Here is a 15,109-nt window from a genome sequence, read left to right on the forward strand (position 1 = left end):
GCAAGATGGTAAGCATTTTGTGATTCAAGAAGATCGTGCAAATAACAGAAAGGGTAGTTAAACTAGTTAATCAGATTTGCATATTTCTGAAAGAAAAGGGAAAATAAATGTGATATTATAGACGGCATTGATCAGAGATAGAAAAGAACTGATTCAATTTGATTTATGATTATCTCCATTTAAATAGTGTTGGGTGGATATTTAGGAAACCATGATTTGTATTCCTCCAGCCAGGGTACATATAAGCCAACTATCTTATTCTCTCTTGCGAAAAGCATAATCAAATGCAAGCATGATCTAAAAGGGTCCTAGTTAAAAACAATAATTAATGCTAGAAAGAAAGGGCACAACTAAAAGAGTTGTTTGGGATGTGTTTCATATTGTGTGTGTGTGTGTGAAGAATATTTCAGGTGCATGCGCAAAGACAGAAGAGCTTGATTTTATTGAGTGCAAACTAAGCATGACAAACCCTAAAGTAAGTGTTGCTCCCCCTTGACATCATTCCACTCACCATCTTCACCTTCCCATCCCGAGGCAAAACCTACCAGTATATACATTCTCTGCTTCTCCACCACATCTCATATCTTCTCTATCCTTCTCTCACTCTTTCTCTACATAGAATCCCACATTTCAATTCCTTTACATTTCATTTTGCCACTCACACATGTCATTCAACACTAATAAGCCATTCCTTTTTCTTTTGTTTATTTTGGAAGCCATGCATGAATATATGCTACATGTATGACCTATATAGGTCCCTCTAAACCCTCTACCTGATATCGTTATCTACGTAGAAATGATAGTGTTCTATAGCTATATGTAAGATATCTCGACTTATTACCAAAGCAAAAGTGACTTAATAAAACACGCCTTTGCGTTTTGTCTATTTCTCAGTTTTTGATATACCCGTGATTGGAATGTGGAGAACCCACTTCTGTTTGGTAGGAATATAAATCTATTTATGGGTTTTGTGCTTTCCACTTTATTAATTTTCATTTAGGCATGCTGCTAGCGCATATATAGTTGCACCTGAAGCATTGATAGCGACTCCCATCTCGAATTTAATTTGTGTGGTAAGTATAGTGATGTTCCTAAACATCAACCAACCTTATATCACTGCATTCCTCCAGCTCCACCATCATGGTCGCATTTCATATTCATGCTTTACTTACAACAAGGACATTCAATAATTGTGATTAGGTGCAAAATGGGACCCTGGGGGATATTGTTTAATGTTGAAACGCCTTTTTCTTCCTTTTTGGTAGATAGGCTATTAGCTAGAGAGCTATCCAACTGCTTGAAATTTTCATTACCCCCCACTTCTGTCATGGATCTTCAATAAGTCATATCATGGCGGAACGATATAATACTGCTGGGATCAACTTGTGCTGATTATGTGCATGTTTTTCATCTGATACAAGAGAGAAATGATGGATGATAGTGTCTGTGATATGGGAGGCAGAGAAAGCGATGTTGGTGAGGTTCAATCCGAAGACGGATTTACATGTAGAAGCAGTAAAATACGATCTCAGATTGAGCCGCGCCAATATCACTTATCATTGCTGAGTCCCCCTCATTGTTGCTTTCCAGCTCATCACAACTCATCAGATTCTCTCGTCAGAATATTACTTCCAACGTTGATTAAGGTTGTCATAAACAAACATTTCCCTCTTGGTTGGTCCAATCTTTGACTGAAACCAGTTGCTGCTACCAGTAAATCCAGAGAAGCTCTAACTCAAGTGCAACATCGCGATTATCACTACAGGTAAGTAAGAATATTTATCTATAAGATCGATCTTGATTTGGTGCTTGCTTTTCTGGTATGATATTTTGATTAGGAAACCTGAGACCAGATTTTATTGCATCTGTGTGTGTTCTCCCTTGTGATCTTCTCATCTACATTAATATCAAGGTGATCCGACATAAAGTATGAGACAAACGCTAAACGGAGAAGTGATCTATGTAGTTTAGCCATGCATATATATCATGTCCATTTTCATCCTTATTTTTGTTTAACGAAAGTTTGGTAGTTAACTATTCACTCTGAATGTCTTCGCATTTGATTAATTAAAATAAAAAAGTCACAGCGTATATTCATTTTTGTTCTTCATCCTCATATTTAATGTGAACTTCATGAATTATCTGCATAGGATTTCAATTTCATTTTTCCCCTTTGGCAACCATCGGATTTTAAGATATTAAACAATGATAAAGTGGACAAAGATCGAGGCTATCTCGTGTCAGTTTGAATAGTTAGATATCGATAAACTGGAATACAAGAGACTAAATTTGTCGTCTGATCAGCTTCCAAACTAAACCATTTTATAGTATTTTGACGATCCAAAGTGCTTCTGAATACGATTAGTGGGACGTAAGAAGAACTGTTTGCCCAACAGTGTTCAGTTCTTTTGTCAAAGTTGATGATTTTTTAATTTAATTTAATATTTGCGATAAAGACTTGGTCTTGTGTTGCATGTGTGATGAACAGTTCGTTAACACAGCATAGGTGTTTGATGATTGGTTTGGGGTGCTGTTTAAGTTGAACTAAGAACAGTGCTATAAGTTGTTTTGATAGAGCTGGTTTAGACAAATTAATTTGAAAATGAAAAGAAGTGTTTGTTTCTTGGGAGACCAAAGATTGACTTGTTTTATTAGAGTAGCTGGTTGCAGTGAAAATCAAGGTCCTGGATGGGGCTAATGATAAGTGATTGATGTTATAAGTGATATAACGGTGAATTGAAGTTTCCATGTTTGAGTCCTTCAAGTCTGGCTGGGGGCTGTTTGGCTTTGGGGGAGATTAGTAATGATTCATGGACAAGAATGATAGTTACTACAGAGAGACATTAAAAAACGGGGCCTTACACTTCGAAATTATTTTTTCCCATCACTTTTTCATTTGTTTCTGTGGCTCATAAATGTCAGTTTTTGGAATGTAATTATTCCCCTTCATGTACATCTTTCTATGTGATTAATGGTTAAATTCCACATTATATAAGAGAAACATTAAATAGGATAAATGAGTTTATTGAAGGTTAATTACTTTTAGATGGATTTTCAAAATGGAACCATTTAAAAAAAATTGAATTGAGAAATTATAAACTATGAAAATTCAAATTTGGTTACAAAGTGATTACTTTTTTTCCTTTTATATATAGTGGGTCTGATTTGATTAGAAGGTGTTTTAGTTTTTTTTCTAGGGGTTTGAATTGGTTGACCGTTTACCGTTGAATATGGATGAGGATGACTTAAATTAATATTATTTTTAAATGTAAATAAATTTTATTATAATTGAACTCTTAATTGATCAATTAAAAATTTATTATACAAAGTGTATATTTGTTAATGATCAATTAAAATCATTTTCCCTGATTTTCTGGAACTCTATTATTATGTTGTTGTGTGTAGTTGATTTTTTAATTAATATAGCATAGAATTAATTTATTTTTTACTATTTTGGTTTGAATTTGTGATTATAGTAATGTAATGTTTTACTTCAAAATTATTCATTAATAATGTTAAGTTGGATGGTTGTTCATCCAACTATATGTATCATACTAGTTTTAAGAAGTGGGCCTTTCAAATACAAACATTGTTAAAATTGAGTGAAAATTAATAAAAAATTTCCTTAAACTTCTCATTTTGTCTTAAAAGTATTTATAATTTAAAACATAGTATCAATTTTTAGACCAATATTATAACTTAATTGGTTATTTATTTAAATTAATTTCTTAAGAATAAATAATTTATGTTTTGATAATATAAAGAGTTTTTACAATGTTATTCAATAATAATTTGTTTCATATGATAAGTTTATCATTTTTTACAATAACTACATTAAAATTCATGTAAACGATGATTCTTCTATTGATTGACAACATAAAACTTTTAACATGATTAGGATATAATACGAGGCATAAATGATATTATTCATTATTTATTTATATATTATTTATAAATTTTAAGATGATATTAGTTACTATTTTTAATAAAAGTAAGAAGATTAGTTATTTTTTATTCACAATGTATGGTAATATTAAAAATAAATAAAATGTAATCAATAAATATTTTCATTAATCTTTTTCAAAAACAACATAAATGCTTTATGTTTTAAGGAAATGTGTCACTCGTATTTTAACTTTGTAAACCAATATTGGTAATATGATTGACTATAGAGATGTCAAAACGCGTAATACGGCTCGATCCGGCCCGGTCCACCACGGATTGGTCACTTAATGAGTTAACTCAACTCGATTTACTTATTAGCAAGTTTAAAAAACTCAAACCCAGATCGACCACATGTGTTAGTGGGTTAAACAGATTGACTTACTAGCTCATTTAATTATAAATTTTTTCAAAATAAAAAAATTACAATTTTTTTAATTCAAATCTAAATAAACCTTATTCTGATAAAGACAATTAAAAAAAAGTATCATACAATCCAAGCGTAATAAAAAAATATGTACAAAAGACGAACAAATAAGTTTTTAATATTGATAATTTTTTATTAATTGTTCATTTATAATATTAGAGTCTTTAATAGATAAATTTATAATATTTTTTTCTCTTTTGAAACATCTTCTTCTTTATCACCATCTATAATATAATTAAAAAAATTATATATTTTTTTAAATCCAATGGGACTTAAATTCGTGGTGATTTGTAGGTTACAACTTATTTTCACATCACTAATTGATTCAAATTATATCTTCAAACAAGAGGCTGTTCTAACAAATTTACTTTCCTCAGTATATTTTGTATAAGTTACAAATTGAAGAATATAGTTTAGAAATTGCAAATAGTAAATACACAATTTGAGTTTATTCTATTGGGTAATTGTGTATTTAATGCATTATATTTTTATAACTTCATATTTAAACTGGAATATTTTTAAAAATATTGACTTAAATAATTTCATAATAAAAATATTTAATACATTAAACACTCAATTTAAAAATAACATCAAAATATTTTCTCTTAATTATATTGGAAATTTTAAAAGACATTACTGTAACATTTTTATAATTCATTGAAATTGAACACACTTTAAAAGAAATTACAAATACGCCTGCTCAATCAACTCAGTTGGAATTCTTTTGACAATTATTATGGCATCTATTCAAAGAGGGGAATAAAATATTTGCTAGAAAAGTAAAAAATAAAAGCGTTTTTTTTTATGCATCAGATAATGACTTTTAATTAATTCATAAGAATAAATGAAATTTTGATGAAAAATACCTTTGAAAAATTTATGTTAATAATTTTGTTGACAAAGAAAATGAGATAAAAGATGAAAGGAAAAGAATAGAATTATAATTTACTTGTTCGTAAAAACATTATAATTTCCGCTAGAATAATAGAAAATAGAAAATTTCTATTTATTTAAATCTAAATAACTAATTAAATGGTATGTACAGAAACACAATACAACAATGGATAAAACCCAGAGTTTATGAGATAATTTATTCTTCTGTTTTCTTTTCCATTTATTGTACTATTAACATATTAATCAAATTAATGAGAGAGTTTTTTGGATTCTCAATAAATTTAAGAGTTTTGCTATAACTGTTTTTCAAGTCTCACATAATGTTTTTGAAGAAGTTAAATTTGTTTTGTAAACGTTAAATATTTAAGATTTAAGTTTAAACAAAGGAACATTATTTCTTGTGTGTGAGTTTCATTGCTAGCCTAATTGAGGCAGCAGAAAAATTCATAATTAACCAATTTTTAAGAATTATGATATAATATTAAAATCTATTTTAATTTGAAAACTTTGTACTATTAAATAAATAAACTGTTAAAAGTTGTATATACTATCTAATATTGTAAGATAAAAAATATTTAATAAATTATATCGTGGCTACATCAAGATTCAAAGTTGTGAAAAAGTGCAAATTGAATTTCTGATATTTATATAAAAGAAGGTGGTTTTTGACCCAAAATGTGACAATTTCTTAATGAATTTAGGTGTTTGAGCATAAGTTTTAAAAAGTAGGGTTGACATTATATGAAGAAATGTTCATCTAAAAATTTGTTTTTCTTCAAATAATTATTTAATTGAAAACTTTATTTATCTTTAATTGAAATGGATTTTGTTTGTCGAGAGCAGTTACTTGATCATTTTCTTAATATATATATATATATATATATATATATATATATATATTATACTTCTGTAAAATAATAATAAACATATAAATTAAAATTAATGTATATAATTGAAATCACTTCATTTATATTTTTTAATTATAATATTGTTATTTTAAAAATAAATTTATAAACTTAATTATTTTTTTATGTATTTCGTTGTGTTTTAACAATAAATTTTGAATTTTTTTTATCGTTATTTAAGCTAAAATTGACCATTCCTTGTGAGTTTTATTTATGTAATTTAAAAAATAAAATAATTGAAAAATATTATATAAGCAAGTCAACTATAACTTATTTTAAATAAGTTAACGTTAGACATGTTATTATATGAATATTTTATTAAGTAAGAAAAACGAAAGCAATACTAAATTTATGATAAAATTATTTCATATACATAGTTAAAATACCTATTTAAAAACTAAGTAAAAATATAGATTGGTTACCGTAAACCTATGATATCTTTTACGAAAATGATTTTATATTTTAAATTTCATTTAGAAAAAAGCTAAATTCCTCGACATAAATGAATAAAATAAAGTGTTCAATTTACTAAAATTAAATGCTTAATTATGATAACTTAGATGGAGAATGAAAGTTATAAATATATTATAATATTTATGAAAAATTAATTAAGATTTTTTCATAATTAATTTCAATATTGTTTTTAACTTTTAATTTACAAAGGAGAAAAAAATAAATATACACATTTCAATGGATTTTAAATCAATAATTAAGTAAATAAATTTCAATAAATCACATCAATAACTTTAATTAATGCAATAAACATTTTTAATCTAAAAATTAATAAATATTATGTATATTACTTTCGATTAATGCAAATTTTAAATTATTTTCTACAGTTTACGGTTATTTTGAAAATAACATAAAATTTTAAATATTAACCGTTATTTTTTCAGTTTTGTTTAACTCTTTTGAATCACATTAATAAACCGGTTATAATGAAAAGATTAACTTGAGCAAAAAAAAGCATTTAAAATTTATCATTAAAAAGTAACTATATTCATTTTGAAATAAATAAATATCTAACTTTTATTTTTAAAAACAATACTATTATAATTATAAAATATAAACCAAGTGTTTCTAATTAATTACTTAACATATTTATAATTAGTTTATAATAATATAAATCAACTTTTTAAATTAAATGTACGCATATAAAAGATAAAAAGAAAATAAAGTTATCATTTAAATGTCCAACTCATTGTGGAAAAAAAATTAGTAAATTTGTTAACTAGGTTACCACCAATTTAAAATGACCACCTGACTTAAATTTGTAATTTTGTTTTTTAAAACTTTACCTAGATAATAGGAAATTTTGTTAAAGAAAAAGGTTGAGCAATACGAAAATCGAATAAGTAGAGTTGGTTTAAACCATGTTCCTACAGATAAAACCCAGTTGAACCCAAACCCAATGAAACATGAATGATTACATTTGATCACATTGAAGCCCACAAACATTAGTATATGTTATTGTAACATAGTTTCTCTCAAGGTCATGGGCATTAACCAGATTGACCCTCAAACAAGAAGGTTGCTACTTACTTTGGAAGTTCTTGCAGAAAGTCATAATCATGATATGTATGGCAACAAGGATCTAATTTTAGTTCAAAATGATAAGATTCCAATGAACTTTCTGGGAACTAAACATCATCAACATGTATAAATCTTTTATTTTTTAAACACACTGGCACGTACCAGAGGATATGGACTATCTTACAAGAACAAAGAAATGATGCACAATTCTGACAATTTTTTTCTTAAAGGGGGAAAAGGAAAGAACAGTAATAATAGATAAGGAGTTTTGCCCATTGAACCGTATAACCAGAAGCTCATTGTTTCAGAAAAGCAAGGAGGGGAATCTGGTATCATTATGTTCCATTTTTTTTCCCATCGTTTGTTTGATTGCAGTGTTAGTGTTAGTTTTCTCACTCACACTGCTTCCTGGTCCAACCCACCCTAGCTAACTGTATTTGGAGCCTAATTTTTTGTTTACCTGAAGGACCAATGCATAGTGTCAATAATGGACTATACAGATACATTTGGTTTATCCTAATAGTGACAAGATAAGGTCAAAGATTGGTAGATATTTAGTCCAATATTTGAATGATCATATTAATATGCATGCTGATATATTAATTAGGTAATGTGTTTTGGTCTTAAACCATGCCTACTTATGATTTGAGTACACACAGGTTAAATAATTGCCCAGTGAATCTTCTTGCCACTATCTTGGATATGCACATGCTGGTATAATAAGGGGAGAGAAAAAAGTTTTCGTCGCCACCTAAGTAACCACTGAGAAGGCATTATTGCTGGTTTTCCTGCCTTTTACTTTTCTATCTTCTTGTCACGATATGGTATTCACTGGGTTTCTTTCGTGCAGGAAATGAATTGGATTTTGTAAGTGTAGCTTTAACAACTATAATAAAGATACATCACAGACTTTTGGCAGGGCCTATAACAGTGATTGGGTTGCCATTGTACTATTCATTTGTCCCCAGTTAACGAGGATATTTACCTGTTTTTTACCAAGCATGCGTCCTGTCTCAGACCTCTAATATTGCTGAGGTAAATATTGTAAGTTGTAACCTTAAGAATCTTGCTACCAGGGGTGAGTAAGTAGTACATACATGTCTCAGTTTCTTTTGTCAAAAGGCATACACCTCCATGATCCATGATCAGATCAACTCTGTGCTGGACACTGTTTTTTGAGAAAAAAATATTGATTTAAAAGGGTATTTGTGAAAATCAAGAAAACTTGTACCAAAAAGGGTATGCACCAAACAACTTGAAGTTGCAAGAGCATTGTGTTTCAAAAACTTCTTTGGCCAAGAATAAAAGTTCAGTGTGAGAAATTGTTCTTTAAAGGTAATTGTTGTATGAGAAAATTGGTGATGTGTGGTTGCTAGTTAGCATTATACGCACAATCATAAACTTAAATCCCGTGTCATCATTACCAAGGTGAATTCCTCACTGTTAAGCCTCGAAATTTTGTCTTGATTTTTCTAATTTGAGCAATGGATGAGTTGCATGTGACAAAACTATAGAGATGGGGGCAACATGGTCTATCAAAGTATTCTCAATTTGGTCGGGACACCTTTATTATCTATAATGTCAAATCAATGAAAAGAAAAAAGCCTAATCATGTGCCCATAAAAAAGAACAGAAACCTATTCTCTCATGCCAGGCATCTTCAAAAGGAACGGTGCGAGCTTACGAAAGATTACAGCATGATTGATGCTAGGAATGGCATAAGTTTCAAATTACTGACGGTAAGCAGATTCTATATATAATTGCTGCTTTGATATCAAAAGGAAACTTTGTGACTACCTTTCTTACAATAACGAATAAATTAAAGCAAATTCAGATTCCTTTTCCCATTTCAAATTATCAAGCAAGACAGATATTAAGACAATACAGTCCACAGACAGTTATGCTATGCACAAAGACATATATGCTATCAATGTTGGTATCAAGTATATATACTGATTCGCGTGGATATTTTTCTTTAACATTACCCAATTGGAATATAGAATCGGACATATACTGGCCTGCAACAAGTATCTGTCCAAACAATAGAAGATGTTGAACAACTTTGCTTTTAGTGGCCTTAATCTCCTAAAAGTATATACAATGAATACTTACTACGATAAATGCTGCTGAAGATATAAGTAGCAAACAAATTTTCTGAGAAGTGAGGCATTTGGTTCAATAGATTTAAAGATGCATAAAATCTGGAATTAAAGTAGTATAACCAGTGAAAAATGCAATCGATTCAGGTCGCTGAAAAAGACATTCTGAGAAGTGAGGCATTTCATATACATACAGGGGAATTCTCAGTTACAGCATAAGCAAATGACAAGTTTCTTTGCATATTGATGGTTAGCTCCCTAATAAAAGAGCTCAAATAAAATCAATGTATCATCATTCATCACTCTTTCCTCATTCTTCTGGCCCTGACATATTTTAAACACCCAAAAAATATGTAAGCTTGAAATGTCCATCTCCACACAACAACAACAAAGGAGGCATTCCAACCTTGGTTTCAATCAATGATTAAGCCAGCAATAAAGAAGAGGACCATTTTTTTCGTCTCACCGATGCTGCTTGCTGGTATTCAAAGGAGAGGCCCTCATGCTCTTGGATTGTGTGTATGTGATGTGTGGAGTTCCATCTTTCTTCTTCCGTCTCCCTTGTTGGGACAAGCGAGAGTGATAAGACAAAATTGCAAGGTCATTAAGCCCCTGCAATGGAGTCAGCGCTTTCACAACTTCATCCATGTTGGGGCGAGATTTAGGGTCTCTGCTGAGGCAGCTATAAGCTAACTGGGAAATCTTCTGCACTCCTTTTAGAGAATAATTTAGCTCCAGGCGAGGATCCACAAGCTGGTACAGCTTTCGCTTGTCAGCTAAGTATGGCCTAGCCCAAGAAACAAGATTTTGCTCCCCACTCGGACGCTTCTTGTCCATTGATCTTCTTCCTGTTAGTATCTCAAGCAACACAACTCCAAAGCTATAAACATCACTCTTAGCAGTCAAGTGCCCTGGTAAAAGAAAACAAACAGAAAATCATGCAGTTGTTTAGTTCTCATAGGTCTTAGAAAGACTTCTACAGGTGTCTGGATAGATGAACATGCGCTGCCTTAATGTCTGCGCTGTAGCAGAAATTGTAATCCATAATACAACTTTCACCACAGCATATCCAAAGCTTTAAGAGTTTCATTCTTACCTGTCATGACATATTCTGGAGCAGCATAACCATAAGTTCCAACTACTCTGGTAGAAACATGTGTTTTGTCTCCTTGAGGTCCTGCTTTTGCTAGACCAAAATCTGAAAGCTTTGCATTATACTCCTGTAAGATACGACATGTTAATAAGTAATAAAACAAACTTCTCTGAAACTGATTGGATTATTTCAGTAACCACGTACCGTATCCAGCAAAATATTAGATGTTTTAAAATCTCTATAAATGACTGGTTCTGGACCATTGTGGAGGAAGGCCAATCCTTTTGCTGCACCAAGGGCAATCTTAACCCTGTTGGGCCACGGGAGAGGTACGGTTCCTTCAAATTGTGGCAAAATCGGGACTTTAATTGTTAGATACCGTGATCAAGAGGAAAGGGACCAGAACAGAATAACTAGTTGTAAGGTATGCCAGATCTATCATCATCATCAAGAATATGGAAGCAATGAGGGGAGAAGGCAAATAAATAGTGAAAAGAAAAAGTTATTAGATGATACAGAAAAGATTACAGAAAGAGTATGAAGTCATGAAATTTCCTGTTAATATCCTCGAGTAATATTTTTATGTGGTTAATTCTATGGAGTATTTTCAATAACCACAGAATGCATAATTTTATCCTTTTAACATATAAAGTCATTTGCTACTACTCAAGAACACTTCATGATAATGGCATAACATTTTGCTAGCTAATTTTAATTTTTATATAAATAAGACAATAATCAGTTGTGATACAAGTCACACTAATTGCTCCAGTAAATAATTCCTACAAGGGGAAAAAGAAATGCAAAATATATGCTGGTGAAGAAAGAATTCTACAATGTTGCATCAAGTCACAGATTAACAAAAGCAGATCACTTCATTAGTTTTGGTTTATTATTCAAGCAATAGCAATCGAACGATTTTGCAGGAAACCTGGAAACTGTTACCACATAATCTCAGATATGTAGCAGTCCTCATAATTTCTACGTAGAAAAGAAAGGAAAGGCAAGGCAGAAACTAACTTCTGAATAGATGATTTTCTAGACTTCCACGGGTCATAAACTCGTAAACAAGAAGCCGCTGATCATCTTCAATGCAGTAACCGATAAGTTTCACAAGGTTAGAATGGTGAAGCTGTCCAAGAAAGTCAACTTCAGCCTGCATCAACAAAATGTCATGTTACAATTCAATCTCCAACCTATCCTAAACATCACATTACAACACCAATCTACTAACCCAAAGCAGATATTTTACTAACCACCCATTCTCTATGGCCCTGAAGGCCATCTGGCTTCAAGCTTTTGACAGCCACTGTAATCCCTGACCCAGGTTTAGCTGGCGAGGTTCCATCTTCCTCAATCCATCCTTTGAAAACATAACCAAAGCCACCTTCCCCAAGAATGCTATCAGGTCTGAAATTTCCAGTTGCAGCTTTAAGTTCTTGAAATGAAAATTGAAGGAGCTGGCATGCAGCCTTGTTCTCCTGGGGTGGGGGATCAGGGTTATCAGAAGATAATCGAGCTTCGAGGGGAGGACAAAGTTCTCGATTGCTAGCATTCAGGTATCTTGTTTCGCTTGCTGCATCAGTAAAAAATAAAGAATGTGAAGGCTTCCTTCTTGAAATTCCCAATACTCATGAATAAGATTTCTGATAATTGCATTTAGCTTGGTTTTGGATCTGACAATGCAATCGAAACCATCATATCACAACGGATTAAATAAATCCTTAGTTTCTACTTTCAAGCACAAAATTTATAAAGCTTCAAATTCCAGAAAATCCATTCACTCTCTACGGAAATGAAAAATATAAATCCTTTTGAATTTTACAAGGGGGAATAGCTCAGTTTGCTCTGCGCACCACCCCACGTTCCTTCGAAGGAATCATGCAGTTAGCTATGCTTACAGTGTCTGAAACAAGAAGATGGAGAAAAGGGTTCTGAGAACGCACATCGATAAAGCTGAAAAAGATCCATCTTTTTAACTACCCACGTCATAATTAAACTCCATAAAAATGCCTGCCACAGAAAGTTCATTTTTTATATAAAAAAATAACCATCCCAGAAAACTCCATGATTTCAAGCAAACCCAGAATCAGGTATTTCGAAAAAATCAAGTCCTACATTGGCTAAAGACTGTGCCTAATAAGAGCTTATATAGCTTATGCATCTCTCCGTTTACAAATCAAGTTTGTCGGGGATAAGTCAGGCCCAAATTCTAAATAAGGTACTGCAAAACCACAAACTTTTATTTCCGAATTAGAAGGAAGAAGAAACTTTAAGCTTCAGAAAAGAAGAAAGTAAACAAAAGCAGAGAAGAGACTCATGGGGTGTGGCCAAACTTGAAACTTCATTCAGTGGTGAGAGAGAGAGAGAGAGGAGTGACACTAAACAATATAGTGGTTGAGATTCACAATGAAGATGAAGAATTCTCCAAGGTGGAAAAAAATTGTTTATGTTGTGTTGTGTATGTACCTGCATCATAAACGAGACTAGTACGAGGGATAGTGTTAGCAGAGTCTCTGGAAGCTGAAGGTTTGCACGCACCTCTAACACCGCGTTTAAGGACAGCCCAGCAACCGCACTTCTTCTCTGTCTCCATGCTCACAACTTTCATATTAATCACGGACTGAGGGAGAAGATGTTAACCATGGTTGGCTTCAAAGAAAGAAGAGAGTGATAAGAGAGAGAGAAGAGAAAGAGATGGTGTTTGTGTTTGTGTTGGAGATTGCAGGCATCATCATCGCCATCATCGCAGTGTGTACAAAAAGAACTTTTTTCCCACCACCTTTTGTGTGGGGGATGGGAATGGGACACTCTCTCACACACACACACACTCTCTCTCACCCTCTGTTTTTACCTTTGTGCTTGAAATTACCAAAACACAACATAAAACCTCATGTCCAACAAAGTTTTAGCATTTTTTTGGAGTGCCTCCTTCGTGCCTTTCACCGCCATTCATTCATTCATCAACCTTTTATACCCACAAAACAAGTACCACATATTTTCAAACAGCTGATACGCATACTTTTCTTTATTCATTACACAGAACCATGTATTTTACTTTATGTTTCTTTAACATTATATTTCCACCTTTTCTTCTACTGTCTGTTTTGAATTATAACTTTTGCAACAATTTCTTAATTTACTTCATCATTTTGTTTTTTGTCCACTAATTATCAAAGTTTTACAATGGGTTTTAATTTTTGTACGTATTAATATAAATACTTTTTGTATTGTCAATCAATCAGTTTTTAAGATAATGTTGTTCGTATTAGATTTGAATAATGTGCCCGCAAAGAATATGATGTTACGTGTCACAGTAGACAACAAATTTTGCTGCTCAACTGTTCCAATGATTATGTTGTAATTTGCCTGTTTTTGTTTCCGTTGTGATTTTATTTGAAACAGAGAAATTTATAGAATATTTTTTTCCTGGTTTAGTATATAAGTCACATGCCTGAATTATGTATCATTGAAGGAAGAATAGTTGATACTATAACACCCTTCCTACAGGTTTCGTTTATTATTATATTATTTAATATTTATTATTATGCGCACTTATAAAACTATAATTATTCAATTTTGATAAACCTCTTCTTTACATAATTATAATTTAATAAAAAAAATTATATTTTATGTAAAATTGCTAATAATATTAAAGTATCTCTCTATATATAATGTAATATAATAAGAGAATAATCTTTTATAAGAGAAATAACTATTGGTTGTAGAATAATACATTAATAGTTCGATTTAAAATTACAATATCACTTAAATGAAGCCAGTTGTTTCCAAAATTACATAATTTATATATTTTAATCTTGATAATTAATTTACAGTAAGAAAAATTGATAACATTGTTCTTTCACAAACACATAACGTATAAAATGAGCATTCTTCAATATTATATTTAAATAGTCAGATAAAAAACACTTATTTTGTATGAAAATATATTGTTAGTCTTCAATATATATATCAACTTCTAATCTTATATCTATTAGTTCATATGCTGAATACAATTATAATAATTTTCAAGCATGAAATAAGAAAGTGAATTATTGAAAATAAAAAACAAAACACGTACATCATATATCAATCAATTTTATTTGATATTATTATTAAAATATAGAATTATAAAATAATCTAATAAATTAATGAAATGTTAACAGTATGTTATTTAATTAAAAAAGTTAGATGATACCTATTTGATTAAAAATAT

At 30.8% G+C, this 15,109-nt stretch overlaps 1 protein-coding gene across 2 annotated transcripts; it reads right to left on the bottom strand.

Moving 5' to 3' along the window:
• Positions 1-9,919: 9,919 nt before the first annotated feature.
• On the bottom strand, positions 9,920-13,833 carry LOC124828197 (serine/threonine-protein kinase PBL34-like). Of its 2 annotated transcripts, none has more exons than XM_047301432.2 (6): positions 13,363-13,833; positions 12,150-12,469; positions 11,914-12,049; positions 11,098-11,231; positions 10,897-11,020; positions 9,920-10,711 (listed from the first exon to the last, which is right to left on the bottom strand). In XM_047301432.2, the coding sequence occupies exons 1-6, from the start codon at positions 13,502-13,504 to the stop codon at positions 10,263-10,265; spliced, it is 1,305 nt and encodes a 434-aa protein (XP_047157388.2). In that variant the 5' UTR covers positions 13,505-13,833; the 3' UTR covers positions 9,920-10,262. The 2 variants fall into 2 exon arrangements, with proteins under 2 accessions (XP_047157388.2, XP_047157389.2); XM_047301433.2 differs by having other exon boundaries at positions 13,435-13,529.
• Positions 13,834-15,109: the final 1,276 nt, after the last annotated feature.

This window comes from Vigna umbellata, chromosome 9 (assembly GCF_029865625.1).
Source record: "Vigna umbellata cultivar VRB3 chromosome 9, Vumbellata_1.0, whole genome shotgun sequence".
In the NCBI taxonomy this organism is placed as follows: domain Eukaryota; kingdom Viridiplantae; phylum Streptophyta; class Magnoliopsida; order Fabales; family Fabaceae; genus Vigna; species Vigna umbellata.